At 43.2% G+C, this 23,118-nt stretch overlaps 7 protein-coding genes across 13 annotated transcripts; 3 read left to right on the forward strand and 4 right to left on the reverse strand.

The window, feature by feature from the left end:
• Positions 1–4,544: 4,544 nt before the first annotated feature.
• On the forward strand, positions 4,545–7,079 carry LOC108595413. Its single transcript, XM_017980641.1, has one exon. It carries the CDS (start codon positions 4,823–4,825, stop codon positions 6,848–6,850), a length of 2,028 nt encoding a protein of 675 aa, XP_017836130.1. The 5' UTR covers positions 4,545–4,822; the 3' UTR covers positions 6,851–7,079.
• A 945-nt stretch (positions 7,080–8,024) lies between these two features.
• LOC108595460 (zinc finger protein 761) lies at positions 8,025–10,264 on the reverse strand. 3 transcript variants are annotated; one of them, XM_017980703.1, is made up of 5 exons: positions 10,052–10,264; positions 9,332–9,958; positions 8,961–9,276; positions 8,728–8,905; positions 8,025–8,667 (listed from the first exon to the last, which is right to left on the reverse strand). In XM_017980703.1, the coding sequence occupies exons 1-5, from the start codon at positions 10,187–10,189 to the stop codon at positions 8,229–8,231; spliced, it is 1,698 nt and encodes a 565-aa protein (XP_017836192.1). In that variant the 5' UTR covers positions 10,190–10,264; the 3' UTR covers positions 8,025–8,228. The 3 variants fall into 3 exon arrangements, with proteins under 3 accessions (XP_017836192.1, XP_017836191.1, XP_017836193.1); XM_017980702.1 differs by having other exon boundaries at positions 10,013–10,264; XM_017980704.1 differs by lacking the exon at positions 10,052–10,264 and adding an exon at positions 10,009–10,026.
• Positions 10,265–10,533: 269 nt separating this feature from the next.
• LOC108595213 (protein lin-37 homolog) lies at positions 10,534–11,386 on the forward strand. The gene has a single exon (XM_017980400.2). The coding sequence runs from the start codon at positions 10,611–10,613 to the stop codon at positions 11,376–11,378; it is 768 nt and encodes a 255-aa protein (XP_017835889.1). The 5' UTR covers positions 10,534–10,610; the 3' UTR covers positions 11,379–11,386.
• A 10-nt stretch (positions 11,387–11,396) lies between these two features.
• LOC108595214 (12 kDa FK506-binding protein) lies at positions 11,397–12,291 on the reverse strand. The gene is made up of 3 exons (XM_017980401.2): positions 12,171–12,291; positions 11,919–11,989; positions 11,397–11,860 (listed from the first exon to the last, which is right to left on the reverse strand). The coding sequence occupies exons 1-3, from the start codon at positions 12,205–12,207 to the stop codon at positions 11,642–11,644; spliced, it is 327 nt and encodes a 108-aa protein (XP_017835890.1). The 5' UTR covers positions 12,208–12,291; the 3' UTR covers positions 11,397–11,641.
• Positions 12,292–12,367: 76 nt separating this feature from the next.
• On the reverse strand, positions 12,368–13,090 carry LOC108594654. Its single transcript, XM_017979795.1, has one exon. It carries the CDS (start codon positions 13,088–13,090, stop codon positions 12,368–12,370), a length of 723 nt encoding a protein of 240 aa, XP_017835284.1.
• A 226-nt stretch (positions 13,091–13,316) lies between these two features.
• LOC108596939 (protein germ cell-less) lies at positions 13,317–17,743 on the forward strand. 3 transcript variants are annotated; one of them, XM_017983175.2, is made up of 4 exons: positions 13,317–13,510; positions 15,264–15,457; positions 15,514–16,461; positions 16,507–17,743. In XM_017983175.2, the coding sequence occupies exons 2-4, from the start codon at positions 15,318–15,320 to the stop codon at positions 17,165–17,167; spliced, it is 1,749 nt and encodes a 582-aa protein (XP_017838664.1). In that variant the 5' UTR covers positions 13,317–13,510; positions 15,264–15,317; the 3' UTR covers positions 17,168–17,743. The 3 variants fall into 3 exon arrangements, with proteins under 3 accessions (XP_017838664.1, XP_017838666.1, XP_017838665.1); XM_017983177.2 differs by having other exon boundaries at positions 16,519–17,743; XM_017983176.2 differs by lacking the exon at positions 13,317–13,510 and having other exon boundaries at positions 15,214–15,457.
• Positions 17,744–17,782: 39 nt separating this feature from the next.
• On the reverse strand, positions 17,783–22,221 carry LOC108596938 (protein EFR3 homolog cmp44E). 3 transcript variants are annotated; one of them, XM_017983171.1, is made up of 9 exons: positions 21,686–21,776; positions 20,779–20,983; positions 20,572–20,722; positions 20,267–20,512; positions 20,053–20,094; positions 19,731–19,861; positions 18,814–19,677; positions 18,134–18,758; positions 17,783–18,074 (listed from the first exon to the last, which is right to left on the reverse strand). In XM_017983171.1, the coding sequence occupies exons 1-9, from the start codon at positions 21,774–21,776 to the stop codon at positions 17,922–17,924; spliced, it is 2,508 nt and encodes an 835-aa protein (XP_017838660.1). In that variant the 3' UTR covers positions 17,783–17,921. The 3 variants fall into 3 exon arrangements, with proteins under 3 accessions (XP_017838660.1, XP_017838661.1, XP_017838663.1); XM_017983174.1 differs by lacking the exon at positions 21,686–21,776 and adding an exon at positions 21,405–21,504 and having other exon boundaries at positions 17,922–18,074; XM_017983172.1 differs by lacking the exon at positions 20,053–20,094 and having other exon boundaries at positions 21,686–22,221.
• Positions 22,222–23,118: the final 897 nt, after the last annotated feature.

Below are 23,118 nucleotides of genomic sequence, written 5' to 3' on the forward strand. Positions count from 1 at the left end.
TTTTAATATATTAAAGTGTATTTAATGTGCGTTAACTTCCGCATTTTGTAGCTGTTCATTTTTTTTTATACATTTATTTGTTTTTTTTTATTTGCTGCACTATCAGCAGGCGGCAGTTGGGGGAGGTGAATGCACTTGCAAACTAGTTTAAATAGTCCAAAAGATTTAGTAGCTTGTCAGACATACAAATAATTATATTGTTATAACGAGTCTGCCAAAAACAAAAAAAAAAAAAGAAAATGCATTCTAGAAAATACTCATACATGCGGTTGACCTTAATTTAGCCTCGGCATGATTAATGAATTGAGCAACAAACAGCAACAATAATAAATTAAAAAAAATATACACAACGAAAAAATGTGGAAAAGCGAGCACAAAGCAGCGCCAAAGCCATCGAAGGCGTTGCTACAGCAAAGGGCTAAAGAAATTAATGATGCACAATTAAAGCAACAAGAACAACAACAACAACAAGTTGCAACTATCAGGTACATAGAGCAGAATATATTTAACAAATATGTGTGGCAACAAAAACTGCAACCATATGCTGCAACTGCAACTGCCATCGATCGGGCTGAACTATCATTATATGGCAATTATAGCGGCATATTTATTGCAGCTGAACTAGTTTAAAGTCTATTAAAAGAGCAGCAACTATAGCTCGATTAATTTATGGTGGATTTGATTTCATTTTACAACGAGTTATGAGTTTAATACTCTCTGAAAATTATAGAAATTATTACAAATTATTACACATATTTTATACTAACTGCTAAGTTAGTAAAATAGTTGACAATGCTTAGTATTAAAATTAAAATTGTAGCTATTAATTACTACAGCTGATTTTGCTTTAGTATAATACTAAAATTTAAAGCGTGCTCAAGCACAAGTCATTAAATAAAATATGCAACAACTTTAGAACTTTTAGTGCAGTCGCACAATTAATGACTGTATTAATTTTCACAAGTCAACAGCTAGTTTAACAAACTATTTATTAAAATTTATAAATAAGATTTGGTGTAGGTTAAAATATGCAGAAGTTAGCAACAATTATTTTATTGAATTTTGGGCATGACGTAAAATAAATTTATGAATGTGCTGCTAGCTTAACAAACTAATTGTTTATAAGCAAATGTTATATATAAATAAAATTTAGTTTTGCTTAAAATCTATAGAAATTAGCAATAGTATTTTAATATTTGCGATAAATTTATGAATATTTTAATAGCTTAACAAACTAATTATTTGTATTTGAAACTTAGATTTGGTGTTGGTTAAAATATGCAGAAGTTAGCAACAAATAAATTTATAAATGTGCTGATAGCTTAACAAGCTAATTATTTAGAAAATTTTATTTATAAATTAAATGTAGTTACAGAAGTTAACTACAAATTTCAATATTTTTGCATGCCGTAAAATACAGTGATGAATATTTTCATTATTAGGCAATTCTTATATAAAAAATTATAATAAATTAAATTTAGTTTTGCTTAAAATATATAGAAGTTAGCAATAAATAATATTTTTGCAAGCCGTAAAAAATATAATAAATGTTATGATAGTTAAGCAAACTAATTGTACATTTATTTGTGTTTTATACTCAATTTTATAATTTGCTGTAAAACAGAATTTAAGCAATAATTGAATTTAATTTTTGTAAATATGGAAAAAAACGTTACAATCGCAAGCCGCAACCCCCCTAAGGGCTGATTTGACCGTTATATTGGAAATTTGCATATGTACAAATGAATAAATGAAGCCGAAGAAGAAATCGGCTAAGGCTATATGCAAATTCAAGGCGAACAGCGACCCTTGAAGGTAGCAAATAAATGAAAATAATAAAAGTAATAGTGCAGCAATTGCAAGCAATGCATATTGATTGCTTGAAGGTCGTTTGCCATTGTTGATTGTCAAACCGAATTTGCATACAATTTATTGGCTTTAACCCTTTGGCCCAAACTCAAAAGATTGCGAGCGTCTTGCATAATTAGCAAACTGCAAGACTCAAAATTTGGAATTAACCAAAAAGCGTTAAGCGCATGAAAATGGCCGAAACGCGTTAACGTCAAAGGGGTATAGAGGCCTAACCAGTTTAGGACTGAGCTGTACACGCACAAATACAAAACACACAACCTGCAGCCAGTTGGGCAATTTGAACAGCAATACACATGCATATATATATATAGCTATATATATATGAAAAGCAACAACAAGAATGCAGCAGTCGACGCAGTTTTTTATATAAATGGCTATGCCATGTTTTTTATACGCCAAAAAGAGCAAAACGCATGTGTTTGTATCTATGTGACGCACACATGCAAACACACACGCACTTTGGGTGCAGCAAACGGCAAGCGTGTGCGAGCGAGACAGCAAGCATTGCAGTCGTAGCACAGTTTTCTGTTTGGCTTTTCCTTTCTTTCCACAAAACAATTTCCCCTGCGAGCGAACATGCGCCTGTGTGTCGCTCTATGTGTGCGTGTGTGTATCTGTGTGTGCGTCGTTGCTGCGCTGGTGTGCGTGGAAATGTGCTCGGGAAATTTTGTTTTCAATGACTTGCTGCACACGAGCGCTGTGGCAGTTTTATTCAAGTTTGAGCGCTCGAATCTGCAACAACGTGCCACGCAAAACTCAAACTCAACTTCAAGTCAAACAACTAAACTAAAATTAAAACTAAAACCAATAAACGTGTCGCAGTTTAACGCCAACTACAACATTTATTAAAATTAAACACATATAAATAAAAACTGCAAAACTGCTACGTATTAGTGTGTGTGTCTGTGTGCTAAACAATTTAAAAAAAAAACTTGCAAGCTAAAAAATAAAACTGCAAACAGTTTGTAAATGTGACAATTAATCAAAGCTGCATTTAATAAAACAATAAGCGCATAGCTGCTTATATTAAAATTATAAATTAAACTGCAAATTGCTGCAGTTTTGTTTACAAATATTTTTTGGTAAGTTTATAGCACAAGCTAAAAATTTTTGCGTAAATTTTATTTAATTTTTTTTTTATAAAAAACACAAACCGGTTTTCAAGTGCAATGTTTTTGTCATTTTAAATTGTTAATTAAAACTGGCGCTAGTGCTAACAAAATGGTGGCCGCGACTGTTAACAGCGCTGTTAATAAAAAGCTCGCGGCGCCAAAGCTTGCAGCGATCGCACAGTGGGTCAAGCAGTGCGCTAAATTTTAATTTTTAAAGAATTTTTTGTACGCGTTGATGCGTTGCACTGTGGCCAACGTTAAGCCACAAGACTCAAGCCAGTTAGGATTAGTGCGCTACCTGCTGCCTAAATTGTCTGGATCTATATCTTTCAGTCTATCTGTTTGTCTGTCTGTATTGCGCAATTGTTTGATTGTATTTAGGGATCATTGATATTGCAGGTTGCACGTTGCACGCTTTTTGTTGTTGCCACACACAAAAGATAGCAAACTGTCTTGCGCATTTTCCGCACTTCAGCGGCAGACAATGCAGCTCGTTTGTTTTCCATTTTGAGCCTTTTTGTTTAGGCGCCTTTTGTTTGGTTTGACATTGAAGATATGCTGGCAATTTTAATGCGTCGCAGTTTTGGAACTACCTGTTGGCCAAATCGTATTGGCAACTGCAGCACACACATGTGTGCAGCATATGCAGCATATGTTGCATGGTCAGCAGCATATGGCGACCACTTGAAGTCGAAGTCGCAGCAGCAAATGCTTAACGAGTTTTTCGCAGCTGAAATTCGAGTGCAGGCAGCAGCAGCAATTTAAATGCACACCCTAAAATTAAAAAACAAAAAAAAAAGAGAAAAGCAGGAAAAGCAGCAAAAGCAGTGAAAAGCAGCAAAGGCAATTCCTAGGCCATATTAAGCGGCATGAATGAAAAATTACGCAGCTCAAATTATTGCAAGTTTACATTTTATACATACATAATGCGTGTGTGTGTGTGTCTCTGTGTGTGTGCGTGTGACTTCCATTTTCCAGTTTGCATATCAGCAAAAATAACATAAAAAAAAGCAGCAAGAAAAACAGGAAAATATGTAAAGTAAAACGCGCGAAAAGCAGCCGGAAAAATACGCGCACACGTTTCATTTTCATTTTCATTTCCAAGGGATGTTTGCATATTTTCCCCCCTTTTTTATTTTCTGCGCTTATTTTTTTGCTGCTGCTGTTTATGTTTTTTCATACGCGCTGCGCAGCGCCCACACCCACGCCCACCTACCCCCACCCTCACCACGCTTATTGGCAAAGGCGCTTTCACTTTTTTACGAGCGCATAAAACTGCGAGCTGGGGGTTGGCATAAACTTAAAAAAAAAAGCAGCAGCAAAAGATTTTGCGCCAAAAGAACTTTGGCAATGAATTGCTTTGAGCCCCAAGTCTGCGCTTATAATTTTTGCACACCTGCCCGCCAGGTGCATAAATTTAGCTTCTTTTTTTTAATTGCAAATTTATTTTGATTATAGCAACCTATGCGAAAAAATTGAGTAAAACTTTGTACATATTTTGCCTCTCTCTCTAGCATTTAGCACAGTTAGCAAATCTTTGCAATTCTAATCTGTAATTTTTTCTCTCTCTCTCGTTTTTTCACTTGTATTTGTTGGCACAGAGTACAACGCTCAGTTGAAGCCTTAAGCTGGCGCTCAAGGTCAGAAAGCATCTCACCAGCTACTCGCCCACACTGCTGAGCGCCGCGTTCAGCAGCCTGAACAGCGCCTATCACAGCAGCAGCGATAACACCGCCGACGAGGAGCCCGAACCGCACGCCCATCCTCAATTTCATCATACAGGGCACACCCATTCCCATTCACATTCGCGCCAGCGTCAGCACAGAGAGCGTGACGAGATGGCGGGCGGCGCGCCCACAGCTGCAGCCGGCGGCGGTGGCGGCGGCGCCAATGAGGGTCAAACATATTGTCTGCGCTGGAACAATCATCAGACGAATCTAGTGCAGATCCTGCACGCACTGCACGAGGTGGGCAGCTATGTGGACTGCACACTCGTGGTGGACGACGAGCAGTTCAAGGCGCATCGCGTGGTGCTGGCAGCCAACTCGCCTTACTTTCAGGCCATACTGCAGGATGTGCCGCAGGATCAGTGCAGCATTATACTGCCGGGTGTGAAGGGCTTTGAGATTGCCGCATTGCTGCAATACATGTACACGGGTGAGACGACGGTGACCAAGAGCCAGGAGCCGGAGATACTGCGCACCGCCAAGGAGCTGCAGGTCAAGGGACTCTATGACAATCTGATGAAATTCAATCACAAGTCCAATGCGGAGCCCAGCCAGCCGTATCAGTGCAGCATTGGCGTTGCACCACAGCCCAGCTCCAGCTCCAGCTCCGGCTGCAAGCCGCTGAATGGGCAGCACAATTCCTCCAATGTGATCTCAACATCTACGCACATCTCGCCCAGCGCTGCCATCAGCAGCAGCTGCTCGCCGCCACCGCCGCCGCCGCCACACTACGGCGGCTATCAGACGCCCTATGCCAACTACATGCCCAGCTCAGCGCATCACAGCGCAGCGGAGGCGCCGCTAACCCCCACACACAGCACGCCGCATGCAGCCGCTGGTGAAGCGGGCGCCTGGCCACTGACGCCCTCTGCTGCCGCCGCCGCTGCCATGTTGAACTCTGTTTACGAATCCGCCGCCGACATGAATCCGCTCAAGCGCAAGAAGCTCTCAGCCATCTCCAGCATGTTGCTCAACAGCACCAGCAGCAGCAGCAGTCGCGACACGCCCATACTACGCAATGTGCTGGCCCAAGCTAATCCCGCTGACAGCTCCCAAATGCTGCTCAAGTCCGAGAAGACGCCGCAGCAGCAGCAACAGCAGCAGCAGCAACAACAGCAACAGCAGCAGCAGCAGCAGCTGCTCGCAGCCAGCGGCAATCACAGCTTCAATGGCTCCGACTATGGCGACAACAAGGAGCCCATGTCGCCGCACACAGATCTCAGCTTCGACGAGGAGAGCGGCGGCGCCGGCGGCAAGAAACCGGAGTGGAAGCGCTACAAGCAATACACACGCGCCGACATGATGTGCGCCATCCAGTGCGTACGCGAGGGCATGAGCGCGCTCCAGGCCAGCCGCAAGTTCGGGCTGCCCAGTCGCACGCTCTACGACAAGGTGCGCAAGCTGAACATCAACACCGGACGCGGCACACATCGCACGCCCAAGCGCAGTCCGTCCAGCGTGGGCGTCGAGTCGCCCGCTGCCTTTCCCTATGCCGCCGCCGCCGCAGCAGCAGCTGCCACCAACTACGAGAAGAAGGAGCACGCTGGCCCGCATCATGGCATGCCGCCCACCATACCGCACTCGGCAGCAGCGCTGCTGGATCACGCGTTCCTACAGCAGGCGCTGGAGAATCGCGGCGGCGACATGGCGGGCCGTGAAGCGCTGCACGCCATGGCGCTGGCAGCGGCGGCGCATGCTGCAGCCAATCGCATGTCCAGCAGTCCGCCGGACGCCAATGGACATGGCGCCGGCGAGTCGTCCTCCCACTACGATGACGAGCAGCAGCAGCAGCAGCAGCAGCATGAGCGTCTGTTCAAGCGCGAGGCCATGGACGAGGAGCGCTGCGATGCCGACGACGAAGATGAGCATGATCAAGTCGAAGATTTGTCGCTGGCGCGCAAGGAGCGACCCGAGTCGCCTTACTCGCCGCCGCCGCCACGCGCTGCTTCGCCCATGGAAAGCGCCAGCGTCATTATGCACGCCAATGGCGGCAAAGAGCAGCAGCAGCAGCAGACCGACTATGAAGCGGAGCTGGCCAACGCCAGTTCGCCCACGCCGCCTGCACTGGGCTTGAGCCTCAAGCACGAGCGCGAGCTGCTGGCCAGCGAGGAGTCGCCGGCGCAAACGCACTCCGACTGATTGATGCTCACCATGGCCTGGCAGTATGCGGCCGATAGCCGCGATTCCATCTGCTAGGCCTAACTTAATTATTTATGCAATCACCACAAAATATCACTAGTAATATTTTGTTGTTGGTTCCGGCGTACAACGTGCAAAACTAAAAAAAAAAACTTAAACAATTCTTGTTGTTCTTGTTGTTGTTGTTGTGTTTAAACTTAGCGAGCCCCAAACCGAGCTCAGCAAACAGCGGTAGTGAAGCTTTAAAGTCCCACCTAACAATTTAAAAAAAAGTCCTTAACGGACAGCAGCTGCTAAAAAATAATTAAAACATTTTTGTTGTTGTCAGCATCACTTTGTGCCTAAAAAATAAGTAAAGTAAAGAATTAGTTATAACAATTAGACTAAGGCTTAGACTAAGCGCACCTCACACTCACACACACGCACACACACACACACACACATGCTACATACTACTAGTAGTTTAAACGAATTTGCATATGCAGCAACATAAATGAATTATGTAAGACTGAAGAATAGTGCGCATTAGACAGTGACAAAAAGGGGGCGTGGCAGAGTAAAAGAGGCTCAAACAACAGATCAGCAACAAATTAGCAATAATTGTTTAAATGCCAGTGATTTGTTTTAAAAATTCTTCTAGCACTTAAATGCACTTAAACTTTAGCTCTTAAACAAAAAGAAAACACACAACGTACTAAAACTAAAACTACCTCAACTAGCTCAAGTGCAGCATAAATTTGCTTTTTGTTAAACATTACACTTAATTAAGCATTAAAATAAATTCAATGTTCTGGGTTTGAATTTTATAAGACTGACACCGACTCGTTTGTACACCCAATCACATAATTATATATATATATATATATAACTGGTAACTTTAAATACAAATTAATGCGTACAAATTAAATAAAAACATGTAATTTAGACTGTAAGCCTTAAATTTAGCATTTAGTTTGTAGTTTGTAATGCAAAAATCAAACAAACATGCGCTGGGGGCAATGCAATAGTTTTATTTTCACATCCTATATACTATATAGAGTTTATATAAATTGCTAACTACTATATGTTTAATGTTAATTTCCTTTGTTATACAACGCTAGACTACACATTCATTGTACAGAGACATATAAATACACATATATATTATATATAAAAAAAAAAAACTGTATGCAAACTAAGTATTTTGCCGTTATTGAGAAGCTCTAGTGTTAATTTTAAAACATTTCATGTAATGCAACAATTGTCTAGGCTTAGCTAACATTTTCGGTATGTAATAATGCAAAAGAAATAAACAATGACTGAAGATACATATTAAAATACACAAAGCGCAAAGCTTTCATTTAAAACCTTAAACTAAACCTAAACTAGTTGAGCCTACTCAAGTGCAGCTCACACAATTGGGCAGCTGACGATTGTCGAATTCACAAATGCCAATGGCAAAGCGATAGGGCTTGTGATTGGGCAGCACCATGGGTCGCTTTGATATCCAAGGCCTTTGCGGCAAATTGAGTATACGCGCTGTATACTTTCTTAGCTGTGCCGCTGGCGCAGGCACAGTATTGCTTATGGATATTGCATGATCTATATGTATTTGCGGCGGCTCATCGTTGGGACTATGACGCTCATGCTCACAGTGGGCCAGCAGCTTGGCCTCGCTCAGAAACTCCAGGCGACAATATTTGCAATAATAGTTAATGCCCTTGCTATGCAGCAGCTGATGTCTGTCCAATTGATGCTGAAACTCAAACTCATCGTAGCATTTGTGGCATATATAAACGCCGCGATTCTGCCGATGCAAATGATAGTCCAGAAACACTCTAAAAATATTAAAAGTTTGTTATACAAAACACAGTAGCTGCTTAAAAAATCTAACGCACTTGCTGGTAAACACATCGCCGCACTTGTTGCAGTAGAACCAGCTCATTTTCCAGTGATGTATATAGTCGTGTTTCATCAGATCCACCAGTGTGTTCGTTTGATAGCGACAGTTGGGCACAAAGCAAGTGAACGCCTTTAGCTGCACCTGCGTTTTCAGCAAATCCAGCAAATAAAGATCTAAAAACAAACACAATTTACTTAATTGCTTGGCGTAAACTGCAGCTAAACGCACCGTACTCCTTGTCGGTGGTTATTTGCGTCTCCTCCAGCACATAGTCATCATACATCATTGTTAGATTTAGGGCGCTGTTGCTATTGCTGCGACTGTGATTAACAATCCAGTCGCCGGTAAAGTTCATGCGACGTTTGTAATTGGTGCTTGCCACAGATACATCATCCTGTTCATCGTATTGCGAGTCAGCTGCATCGTCCTCGTCATCTTCATCCTCCTCATCGGCTAGCTCACCATTGTGCCAAGCGGATGAACATGCGCGCGAGCGTGCACGCGTTGATCTCGACTGCGTTGGCTCTTGCTGCGTTTTAAGTGCCTAGAAAACAAAACATTTGTTTACAAACTACTAACTATTTTCGATTTATAATCACCTCCTGCTTTGCGCTGCATATAGTGTGATGCATGTCCCACTCGTATTTGGTGCCAAAGCTTGCCTCACAGACACTGCAGCGATGTTGCAGCTGATGCACAGCTCGCTGATGCTGGCGCATTTCCAGCACTCCTGTGAATTCCATATCACAGTGTTTACATTGAAAGGAGCGCGTAAACAGTTTGCCAGCGTTTGTTGCGTCATCATGATGACTAGCTTCATTGAGCACACGACACTTTTGGGGGCGCCGCTGCGTATGATGACGCCAGCAGCGACGCACATGCAACGAATACAGATCCTTGCGAAAATAGGCGCGCTCACAATATTGACACACAAGTCGCGTACGCCATTTCCAGCCATCCAAGTTGTTGCCACGATTGGCTTTGGGAGATTCGGCTGGTTGCACGGAATACGGCTGCAGAACCGAGCACAAGGAACTGTTGCTGCGCGATTGGGCAGCTGCATGCTCCGAGCTTGCTGGCTTGTCTTGCTTACTGGCCGGACTCGTTCGCACATCATTGACACGCTGCAGGCGCTGCATTATTGTGTGCGTCACTTCCGAGTGCATGTTAAGCTTGCAGACGCATTCCACACAAATAGTGCACAGTGTTTTCTGCACAACTTCTGCCTGTTAAAGAAAATACACAAGTCGCTAAGTACATTTTATGATTCACTCACTTACTGGTAACTTCCAATCTTTGTTTAGTCGCCGGCGCATTACTTTGTTAGTCGACAAATCCAAGAGCGAGGGTAAACCCTTGGCGCTGCCACAAACAGTGCAGCATTTGCTGGAGCTAGGGCCATCTGGATCTGCCCGTGTATTCTTAGCATTGCTGCTTGGCTCAGCCTCCGGTTGCATGCTGCACGACGCAACAACTTTTCAGTCCGGAAACAATTGTGATTAAAAATAAACTACATGTGTGCAGCTGGTCCACTTATGCTCTCCAAGTAGAGTTGTCGACTCGCATTTGCATTTGTTTATAACACATATTTTGGGATCTTACGTAGCGTTAAAAGAAGTTGACCTCAATTTATTGCTATTTTATATACAATACATTTTAGCTTTTGCATAATACTGCTTGCATTTACAAAATAATTGAATTCGGCGTTCTGCTTTAATTTATTTTGGGCTAGCAACAACTCTGTACAGTCGCTGTTGGCGATATATCGATAGACAACCACATCCCACCACCATCCACATATTTTTGACATTCACAGCGACGACAATTTGAAATTTTCAACATTTTCAATAAACAAATATTTGCTTGTAAAAACACAACATGAAAGTTACGCCAAAGAAAACACAGCGTAGTGCTAGCGGCGACTCAGATGCACCTTTGCCCATGCTGCAAATGGACGATGATGTGGAGTCTGAGTTACCCATAAGAGGGCGGCCATCCAAAAAATTGCTCTTACAAAAGCAACAACAGCGCTCCCAGTTCAATGTGAAGTTACAAACGGAGACGAAGTCAGCGAATGCAGCGACAGCTTCACGAGAAGTGACGGGAAGCGGATCAGGACGCAGTAAGGCCAAGCGTTCGCTTTACAAAAAGCATGGCGGCGGCTCCAACAGCAGTAACTCATCACAGAAGGGACATAGCGAATCGTATGTGATGCGATTGTTTGAGCGCAGTTTGGATTTGTCCAAGTACAAAGAAATGACACCACTGTATCCCATTTGTCGTGCCTGGATGGCCAACCAGCCAAGAAATCCGAACGTAGCAATGTTCAATACAGATGGCAGCCTTCCCAGTGTTAAACGTGAGGATAACGCCGATGAAGTGCTGGCCAAGTTGCTAAGCGGTGAACTTAAAGTGCTAAAGCAGCTGCCGCAGCCACGTAAGACAGAGCTGCCACTGATACCGCCACGCCTCTCAATCGCAGAAGACAGCAGCCTAAAGGACGCGGACAAGGATAAGCTGCTGGCGGAAAATATGAGTCGCTGGAAGCAGATGCGAAGCCATTGGATAAAGCATACGCAAGCATATGAGCGGGAGCGCTACGAAGTTATTGACCAGATTATGGATGCAGTTTGCAAACGGGAATAATAATAAAAGCTATTAGAATTTAATTTCATTTGAATAAATGTTTATTTGTATGCGTAGATGATGCGTTTTCCATTTTCATAAATCTTGTGTATGTTTTGGCAATTAAATCTAATTTTGAATAGAGTTAAAATGCTGTTGGATTGTTCTTGTTTGGTACTCTTCATGCTTTTCATGACTTGGGATTGAGTTGGTGTGTGTGTGTATAAAGTTCATTGGTATTATTTGCTAACACACACAAATGCACGGAGACTGCGGTGCGGCATTTATTCGACCTTGAGCAGCTCCACATCGAAAGTCAGGGTAGCGTTGGGAGGAATGACACCTGGATGACCACGGCTTCCGTAGGCATAATCGGGCGAGCAGATAAGCTTGGCACGCTGGCCAACGCTCAACTGAGCCACACCCTCATCCCAGCCGCGAATAACTTCGCCTTTGCCGATGGTGAACTTGAATGGCTTGTTGCGATCGCGCGACGAATCAAACTATAGCGAGATTACTTTTAGTATGCATACATACATATATTCGTGTGTATATAATTACCTTGCTGCCATCGTCCAAAGTGCCAGTGTAATGCACTGAGACCTTTTGGCCATTCTTGGGGAATGTGCTGCCTGCAAAATAAATGCGCGAGTGAGGGAAAGAGTTAGATATACTTATACACACACACACTAAAAAATTCAAGCAATTTTCTCAACACAATGAAAAGCCGCAAATCTAAGGTTAAGACTTTGCTGAATTCTAACATTTTGTTATAGAAAAACTGCATTGTTTTATATCAAGCTATTCACTTACCATCGCCGGGAGTGATTGGAACAACTTGTACGCCCATTTTTTTGCTAAATAAGTTTTTCTAATAAAGTCGGAGACGAAAAAACGAGCACGTTGTACTTTTTTCGTGAAGAATCCAGAGATGACACAAGGCCAGGGTTGTCAAATACGATAAGCTCTAAATGTTAATCGTGTAAGCGTGCACGTATAATCGAATTACTTTATTTTTGACACTGAACACCTCTTTCGGTAAATTTTATAATTCGACTATTTAAAGTACGCTGGCCATTATTAAGAGCATTTAACCTAAGCTTATGGTCTATTGATACCGATCTAGAGGCTGTTTGGCGCGGATTTATAAAGCTAGTGTCTACAGTAAACATGCAGCAAACATGAAACTTATTACAAATCATTCGTATGCGATTTAGTGTTTCCATGTAGTAGCAATATTTGGTCATGCGCTTCCTCTCCGTAAAATCCAGCCAGTAGAACTCACACAAAGCATCTATGACAATAAGACCAACACGATCCTTTTCAAGTAACATGTGATTGTCCAAAGATTCCAATGTCATCTCCAGCTCCTCACTTGAGTAGCAATTAATCATCTCTAGTGAGCCTATGCACTTTTCGAAACTTTCCTGTATTTCGGTGGGTGTGGCGTTGTCGTTGGCGCTACGCAGCTCATCTTTGATGAAGCCTCCAAGTAGCTGCACATCGATTTTATGGCTAACATTAATAAATATTACTTCACCGCGCAATAAAAACTTGGCAACAAGTTGCATGAGCAGCAATGTCTTTCCAGTATTTTGAGCGCCAGAAATTTCAACAAGTGAGTTGCGCTTGGGACCGCCGTCCGGGAAAATGTCTGCATCTAATCCAAATATATCTGGACGTCGCTCGCCTAGCTGACGTACATAATGATCAAAGCCACTTATTATCTCCATAAGTAACAGGTTCCTTTCAATTAAGACATTGTTTACATTCAAAGCAATGTTGAAAATACGGGGGTGAGACTATCGAGTACGCAATAACGATGTATCGTGCGTGATACTCGATACTCAATATCGATACCGCGTAATTTTAATAACATAGTCGTTTGTTTTGGATGTAAAGTTTACATTGTATACGAAGGTGTTACTAACACGAATTTACTCTTCTACCGAACGGTCGCAATAGGCAGAGCGCGCATTGCTCTTCAGTGTGTAACAAACAAAGATTTAATGCAGAATAAATGCATTTGCTAAAAAAAACAGAATTTGTTGTTGTTACATTGAAAATAAATAGTGCAACTGGTTGAAAAGACTTGCAAAAGTTAAATTAAAGTGAAATTACATAAAGAAACAAACTGTAATTGCAGATTTACAGTAAGTGTATGCATTTTTATTGTCTGCGCTTTAGTTTGTTTTATCAGTGCGCTTCCCCATTTGCCTATGTGTATGTATGCAGTAACGTCTGTCTGTGTGTGTGTGTCTGTGCATGGTGGTGTATTCTTAGCTGCATTTGCGTTGTTGTTTTTGCCTGCTTCCATTTAACCCCCACATGCTCCCAAATTTACTTCTGCGCGCTATTTATAGAGAGGATTTACTGTTACAATGACACACAGACACACACATGCAAATCAATCGTGTTGTCTTTCGCGAGAGATAAAGCCTGTATTAAGTTGTCCGATTGCATTTGTTGACAACACTCATATACTACACATACACAAGTATGTCTAGACTATTGTCTACACTATTTTGGAAAGTCTTTTAAACACATGTGTGTGAATATGTTTTGAAGCAGCAGCAGCAGCGCTATCAGTGCCGCACAACAGTAATTTTGATAGATTTAACGTGCCATCAGCAGGGCCAATCGGACTCCTACAGCTGTTTCAATTTCATTGCGTATCGTGTCTGAGCAAGTTCGCTGAACTTCAAGTAAATATATGTATGTACAAACACAGACCGCACATAATTTTGCAATTAAAACTATTTATCAATTCCTGTGTGCTTTAAACAAACACTATATACATATACACGGAAATATACATAAGTATATCTATAGATAAGAGTGTGCGTGCAAGTTAAGTGCGTGATTTGGTTTCTATAACTAAAAAGTGAGGGTGGCGCTGCCGTCTAAACATTTTGGTCTTTTCATTTACGCTACTGCGCTTGATCAGCGGTTCGATTCCCGCTCGGACCCGCCCGTGCTTGTTGGCTACCTAGACGAATATCTCACGTTATCTAGCCGTAACTACATGGGCAACATTAACTTTTTTTTATTTCTTAACAATAAGCAATGATTGGAACGGCAGCTATAGGTTTTCGCTGATTTAATTTCATATATGTATTCGCATTGTAAAAGTAACAACGCGCTCAAAAACTTATGACGTAATTGAACTGAGCGAGCGAACGATTGCAACCGAGTTTCTTGTTTTGGTCTTATAAGAAAATGGAAACTGGTTTTGAGAGCTCAAAATGCGCCGCACCAAAACAAACTACACACACATGCATAAATGCTTATTTTTAAGTGTGTGCGTAACTTGTGTGTTGGAAACGTTTTGTAATCATAACAATATTGAAGTTTGTTTATGGCTAACGGCCTTGACATGCTTACAACACCAGCGCCAGAGTCTAACAACAATCGGATGCCACTAGCATAGTATAAACATAAGTATAAATAATATTACAAACTCACTAAATTGCTGATGTTAATTATTGAGACTCTTGGTATTCTATTTTTGTTGCTGGTCTCTCTTTCCCTCCCTTTGAAGCTTGCACTATAATGTGGTGACATCATCTGTTGAGCGCAAAAAGTTGAGAGAGTGTGAGCAATGAGAGTGAGAGCGAGAGAGAGTGTGGGGGAGGTGGTTAGTTGTTGCATTTGTGAGTTTCGTCAGCTTTTTATGTGGGCCGAGCACGCACGCGCTTGATATTGTTAAACGCCTACAGAATAGAGACTGCAGCTCTTGGTATTGAGCCCCAACCCCTGGTTTTTAGGTCAGTGGGCGTTGTTGAATGTGGGTCACTCGGTAGGCCTAGCACCTGTGAACTTTTCCAACTTTGCACACCCACAATCGATAAGACTAGTCCCCATAACTAATCTCTGTACACTTGGTATATATTTTAATATTTGTAGATTTTCGTGTGTGCTTATCAAGAATTGTTGTCTGGGCCGGAGTGAGCCGCAAGCATGGGCCAGATTGTAGGAGCTATGCAAAGCAATGTGGCTGAAGCGTTTGGCAGCCGACGCAAGCGAAGACGCAGCACAGACTCCACTGACTCGGAGGAGGAGCGAGAGCGCACAAAGCAGCAAAATGCGTCGCCCAAAAAGTGCGTAATTGAAATTATACAAAAGTTCAACCCTTAAATTATTTATTCCATTTTAGAAAGAAGCTGCTTACCACCACTCAGTATATATACAAAGCTTTGTTCAAGGAGGAGAAGAACTCGGATGTATCGGTCATGGCCATGGACAAGGTCTGGCATTTGCACAAGGTCTATCTTAGTCAGAGTCCCTATTTCTTCACCATGTTCAATGGCACATGGAAGGAGGCACAACAGAACTTTGTGCACATTAAGATACTCGATGAGCGCATCACTGTGGAGAGCCTGGATGCTGTCTTTGGCTCCATGTACTCGGATGAGATTGAAATTGAGGCCAATGATGTGATCCCCGTGCTGGCCACCGCCACACTCTTCCATTTGGACGGCATCATCGACAGGTGTGCCGAGGTAATGGCCGACACCATCAATGCGGAAACTGCCATACAGTACTATGAGGCTGCCTGCCAATATGGCGTCATAAGCGTCAAAAAGTCCACCTTCCAATGGTTCCAAATCAATTTACTTAGCATTTATAACAAGCACCCCAATCTGCTGCGGCACATATCCATCGATCTGATGAACTTGCTCACTGCCAGTCACGATCTGTACGTACTGCAAACCGAATTCTCATTGTATACGCTGCTGCGCACTTGGATGTTTCTGCAACTGCATCCACACTACGATCCCGAGGATCCAGTGCAGCGCGCCGAGGCGCTGAAGACTCAAGAGCGCCTGACCAATGCTGGCGTGGAGACGAACACACCCAGCATGGATGTGGCGCAGTGGACATACTTTACCAATCGCATGGAGGAGCGCTCCTTTTTAGCCACGCCCGAGGGCCAGCCATATGTGCGCGTATTCCAACGACTGCGCACACAATATCTAACCAATCACTATATGGATCTGAAGATTATCTTCAACGATAACATTATACCCAAGGAGTGGCTCTACAAGCATATACACAGCCACTGGGATGCGTTGCTGCGCATTGATCATCACCAGGAGGATGGGTAAATATTTAATATTTAAGTATGTATACGTCATCAATGATTTAGCTCCTGTTTTAGAAACCCGCTGCACTTGGATGACGAGCAGTTCTTTGAGAACTGCATGCGCTGTGGCCGCTTGCTAACCGAGCCCGGCTATCAAAAGTGGCGCTGGACTGGCTTTAACTATGGCATGGATCTCATACTTATTATGGACTCGCGTCGATTGAACATACGCCGCCATCATCGCCACGAGCATGAGCGCGTGCTCAGCCTGCAGACGAAACGCAAGTTCATGATACGCACCACCATAACGTCCATTAATGCGCAGCGGCAACCGGTGTTCACGCAATCGTCTGATATTATAACACTGAATCTGGAGAAGAACGAGGAGGTGACGCTAATGGTGTTGGATCCGAAGCTAGTGCATCCGTTGCTCATTTCCATCAACATGCTGCTGGTGATGCCGCCCAATCAGAGCTTCAAGGAGATTGTGCCGCAGAGCGAAGAGTCGAATATGTCGGCAGCAGACAGACCCATATCCGAGATTGGCGGCAACTGTGAGCGTTCGCTGACGCCCGCCAGCGCGGATGATTCAGCTGTGTTTGTTGCCAGCGGCGATTCGGAGACCTCGACACCGTCCACGCCTGCATCGGCGCGTCGTCTGCCGATCAGATACAACTGGGTGCATAGCGATGAGGAGGCGCTATGCCGCGACGTGGCCTGCTGAGCATGCGCCAATCCTCGGAACCCTTTCCCCAACTGCAATTGCGCAATTGGTGACTACGCTCCTCGCTCTTGGCTCGAGCTTCGTTAGTCTGTAAATTCGTTTCATTGTTGGCCACGACTAGCGTGTGCTATCTGTACATATATCTATATCTATATAGTTGTAGTCCTCATCCTTGCATACTACTTACTAAATATCTAATCAATTGTATATTATTATGCCGCCCCTCGTTGGTACGCACCTATATATTTTTGTATATCTTTTACATTTAAACAAAAAAAAAAAAAACGCAATTAATCCTTAAATATTCCTACGTACAACTAAATTGTTTTGTAAAGCAATGTCAATTTAAGTTTCTTTACACAAACACACACACACACGCACACACAATGTGCGTGCTCGCACAAAAGTTTTGATATGTATATGTAATAATTTATATATGTATGTTTACTCGTGTTAAGCGCAATCCTAATTGAAAACGTTTTCGTTTAAATATAGTAGTTGCTAAAACAAAACCAAAACTCATATGTATGTGTCACTAAACATCAAAACTCTGCATTTCAAAGTAACTTAATAAATGGATGTTTACAAAAGAAATTCTCTGTCGTGTGTGTTTTAAGTACTTTTATTCATTTCGTTAGTAACAATAATAACTGCACAATTTAACAAAAAGAGTTTGCAATAAATTAATACTTAATCCAGTCCCAAGCTATATACTAATAATTTATATTTTCAATACAATATATTCGCCGGCCATTTAATAATAGAATAGTTCCGGAAACTTTGTCTCATAGACGGGTTTCTCCTGCTGCGCATGTTGCTGCGTCGCTTTGCTGTCGCTCTGCGTTAATTGACGCTCCACGGCCAGCGAGTTGAAGAGTTCATTCAGACGATTCTGTATGAGATCGTGCTGCAAGCAATAAGACAAATTTAAAAATGCATAGTCTATATGTTTGCCTATATAGTTACCTTCGGTTCTGTGCGTCGCATGAGCTCATCGAATTCACCCTCACGGAAGGTGCGCACTATTTGCATTTGTCGCTCACGCTGCTCGCGCTTGGCCGCCTCGGTGGGCTCGGCCAGCGCACGCTTCATGGCATCAAAGTTGTACTCTGGTGCGAGTAGCTTCTTGCAAACGCCTGGCGAGCTATTCACGCTGTCCACATCACCATTATATACTGTCAAATCGGCGGAGCTATTGCGCGTTGTCATGTTGGCGCTCACAGATTCCACCCAGGAGTGACGATGTCCGGGATTATCGGTCTGGTTGAGCATATAGGGCGCACCAGTGTTCAGACGCTGTGCATCCATGCCAGCGTTCTGCATGCACTCGCCCAAAGCAAGCTTATCGATGGATAAATGCGGCAGCGCTAGATTAAGGTTCTTCGCAGACACCTTCTTGGCATCGAGCAGCGGGGGCAGATAGTAAACCGCCTCCTCGCGGCGTGCTTCAATTATCTTTTGTGCATATTCGAGCAGATTGTTGATGCCACTAACGCGCGAAATCAGCACCAGCAGCGAAATGGCAATGGCATGCAGATTGCAGCGATGCACGGCGCCCAAAGTGTCCACAGTGCATGCAACTTGCTGTATGCTGTAAAATATTGAATTTTAATATGCTATATATATGAATTAGACTTTGTGCTTACCCGAGTATAAACAGCAAGAACTCTTGCACTGTTTCGCTGCAGGACATTTCCACAATTAGCAAAGCGGCCGTGTTGTAGCTTGCCGAGAGCGCATCGACGCGATCGGACAGTGCCATGCTATCGATCAGCGCCTGCATTATATTGGCGCCATATTTATGTGTAAAGATAATGTCTGAGCGCGAAGGCGGCTCCTGTGATAGCGCCGGATACGGCTTAATGCTCACTGTGCTCAGCACCTGTTCGTTTTGATGGCGATCGAGCAGCGCCTGGAAGATCTGCATTACAATAATGCGCGTGGGATCGTGTGGTGCACGCGCCATGCGTAGCAACGGCTGCAGAAACGAGGCTGGAAAGGCCTTCTCGAAGGACACGGTGCTGTATTGGGTGCCCACCTTGAGCAGTGATTTCAGCAGAATATTCTGCAGCATCTGATCGCCTTTGCTTTTCTTCGAAAGATCTGGCACTGTGTTCATAATAAACAGCATGATCTCAATCTTTTGATAGTCCGGATGATGATTGGCAAACTCGCCGAGCGCATTGATTAGCGCTTCCTGATACTGCGACTCCTCGGCTGTTATTTCAGTGGTGGTGCTAACGCTGGTGCGCAGATGCGTCAGTAGATTGTTGATAATGTCCAAGGCAGAGGGACCCACGCTCTCGCCAGCCGCAATGGCAATAATCTTGGAGAGCACCACTGCCAACGAGGTGCGTGTGCGTGGCGAGCTCTTGAAATTGCTGTCCAAATGCTGCATAAGTGTCTCCACCACTGTGTAGGAATACTGCGGCTGTATGGAAATCATCACAATGCGGAATGTGTGTATAGCAAAGGTGTTGGGCACCCACAACTCATGGCGATCCAGATGACTACAGCGAAAACAATAAGTTTAGTGACAGCAATAAAAATGCAGCAAACTTACGTAAGCAAGGGCTTGAGCACACTGCGGATGTGGCCAAAGCTGGCGCGGCCCACAAGCTCACGCAGCACCTCCTCGGCGAGCACGGGTGGCGTCACATTGCTGGCATCCTCCACGGGCACCATGTCGCCCGACTGCTTGTGCATACAATAAAAATGACATTATTAGTGGCAATTAAAGGAGAGGCCTGTGGCAAGTCTAGCGTAGAGTGTAGAGTAGCTAATAGCAGGTGCATGTACAAATTGAATTACTTATACATATGTATACACAATTACATCATAGGTGCATTTGCTAATTTGAATATTTTCTTTGCTTTTACAATTACCGCCATTAAATTTTTCTTCACAAACATAACGTTTACACAAAACTGTGCGGTTATGTCCGTTCGTTATTGATGTTGTTGTTATGTGTGTTGTGTTTGCATTTGAACAAAGTATATAATATATAAACAACAAAAACTGCAAGTTAGTTAAAATTCCAACATGACGCCAATTGGTTTTAAATACAGTTAAGAGTAAAGTGTTGCAGCTTGAACGCACCTGCATATTGAACAAAAGCGAGGGCACTATTTTCTCCATATGCTGTGCCTCCCAAATGTTCTCCACCAGATCATCGGATACTGTTTTGCGTATTACACCCTGTAGACCCTTAATGCCCGCCAAGCGCAGACTATCACGCAGATCCGAGCTGTCGCTGTGACACATGGACGAGAACTTCGATATGAAAAAGTCGTAGCGCCTGTGATAAGACGGCGTGTCCTCGTTAATGTTGGCAAACTTCACAAACTGCAACAGTTAGACTAAAGTTAGTTATTGCTTTGAGCTGGCATTGCTTCAAGCTTTACCGAATTGGTTGCCATTATCTTTAGATTCGGATTCGAATCCTCTAGCAGCTTTTGCACCATGCGTAGAAAAGATTCCACAAAGAGGTTCAAAGTCTGCGCATGACAAGCCTGCAGCAGCTGGTCCATAGCCTCCATAGCTATCTCAGCCAGCCTAAAAATGTACCAAATTAAAATGCATTCCAATATAAACAATTAGCTTACACTCACTTGTAACGCTTGCGATTTATATCCTTGGTTGCCTTTTGGTACAAATACTCGCCAATGCGATCCAGCTTGTCCGGTGAGCTGAGCGAGTAGAACGTCAACTTTTCCATATTGGACTTGACCAAGCCATCCTCTGGATTCACTGGGAAGATGTTGTCAACCAGCCGCTTGTAGCGCGGTCGCAGCGCCGAGCAGCAGCCGCAACAACCTAGAACAGCACAAGGGAAGGCACAACGTTTAGACGGATTCGGCAAGCAAACGTGTATGCAGCGATAGGTAAACATGACGACTTTCTTGCGTCGTTGTTGGCGTCGTATGCGTATGCGTCATCGCACTCCTTTGCGCGGCTGCAAGCCAATGACTGTTATTTCTCTCAGCTATGCCCCCAGCAGGGAGCAAGTCATTTGGGTGCGACAGCCATTTTGTTAACTATTATCTTATCGTCCATAGTCGTTTTTACTACAGTAGCCAGTTGGCGTCGCGTGATGTGTGTGGGTTTCTTTGCTTTATGTTGTGGCCACATCTTTGGCAATTGGCAAACTTTGATCGATTTGCCAGCATAACGTCATTTCTTCCTGTTCTCTAGGTCGAGGTCATGTCACTCAATCACCCTTAATCACTCTACTCACCGGGCATGTTTGTTTAAGGTCGTAAACAACTTTTATTGTTTATCGCAGCGTTAGATAATGAATTTAATGATAAAAAACTATGCTGCTGCCTTTTACACTTTGTATTCGTAGCGAATGAGCAACAATGCAATGTCGATAAGTCTTATCGAACCGCAATCGAGCCGCTGTCTATCGTGACATGAAGTTGGCTGCGCTTGCTATGAGCGCATAAATTTGAATGTTGTTTTATTTACACTCGTGTTAATTTTTTTTCAAAAACAGGATTTAACGTTTATACTTACAACTGGGATCTGTGCATTTCTGTATAAAGCCATCGAAAAACTCGGGCAGCTCCAGTTCTGGTGGCTCAAAGCAGCAACGTATTAAAGCCATTTGGAATCACTAGGACTTCAGCTTGAGCGCGCTAATCCGACAGCAACAACAGTGTTGACCATGAACTTGTATTGTTAGCGCGAGATGTGAGTCGGCGATGGGTTGGGGGTACGCTTAATGGGATTTCTGATTTCAAATCAGCTGTTTGCAGGTAACGGGATGAAAGCTCTGCTTGTTTGCTTGACATTTGTGTCTTAAAAGCTTTTCATTTTTATTTGCATTGGCATTACAAATTGTTAACTGCATGCCCATCTACAACATGGGCGCTTTATTTATTGCCTTTCCATTTCGGAAGCTGATGACAGCATGCCAGATTTATAGATACCTTTGTGGGCTATATATAGCGCACGTGTATAGCTACTTGGCTAATACTGTGATTGCGTGACCGTTAGCAAGAGGAAGAGCAACAATTGTCACAAGAAATTTAATCGCAAAGATTTGCTGTTATTTTGATTAAGTTAAATTAATGTTTTTTGCATTATTTAATATATTTTAGTTGCGTTAATTAGTTGTTCATTGTTTTCACTTTTACTCGTCCTTGACGCAGACAAAACGCAAGAGGCGCTTGCTAGGCTGTTCACAATATGAAAAACAACTGAATATTAAAAGTTTATACAGAAAATATTTGCCTACGAAAACGAAAAGAAAGCTTTGATTGTGCGCTTTACAGGCTTCACTGGGCTGAGCTTTCACTTGAAGATGTGGGGGTCGAAAGCTTTGGGCCTCAGGGGGTTGTTTACAAAACAGCAGACAAAGCAAGGGCTTTCACCTACTGACATGGACTTTCTTTTCGTCAACAACAAGCAACAGTAAGAGCAACAGCAAGCATAAATATTTAACTAAACATATACATATACAAAGTACCGTTACATTGCGCACAATTACACACTCGAACAGGAATGCATACTTGGATCATTGAGCACTTGGTTCTGTCACTTGGCAGCAGCCAGCACATGGCACATAAGATGTTGTGCGACAGAGACAGCGCGACAGCTGTTCGTGCGTTGACAACTTTATTAAAGTTAAATGGGCTCCTTGGCTCAAGGAGAGAAGAGAGAGAGAGAGACACAGAGAGAGAGAGAGTGGGCGGGGAGCAGCTTGGAGTGGACGTGGGACGCTGTTTGGGTGCTTTATAGTTTCTTGACCGTTGAAGACGACGATGACGATTGATGATTTATATGTATATTTTGCTTATTTCTCAGCTTATGATTATTTATTTCTTGAATTTTTTGATTAATTACAGCGATATTCAAATTGAAGTGTGTGGAAATATGTGCGTGAATTATTTTATTTCAGCTTTAGCTGAAAGCTCAGCTACCTGCTAACTTTGTATATTTATGTT

The sequence above is a fragment of the Drosophila busckii genome, chromosome 2R (genome assembly GCF_011750605.1).
Source record: "Drosophila busckii strain San Diego stock center, stock number 13000-0081.31 chromosome 2R, ASM1175060v1, whole genome shotgun sequence".
Lineage (NCBI taxonomy): Eukaryota > Metazoa > Arthropoda > Insecta > Diptera > Drosophilidae > Drosophila > Drosophila busckii.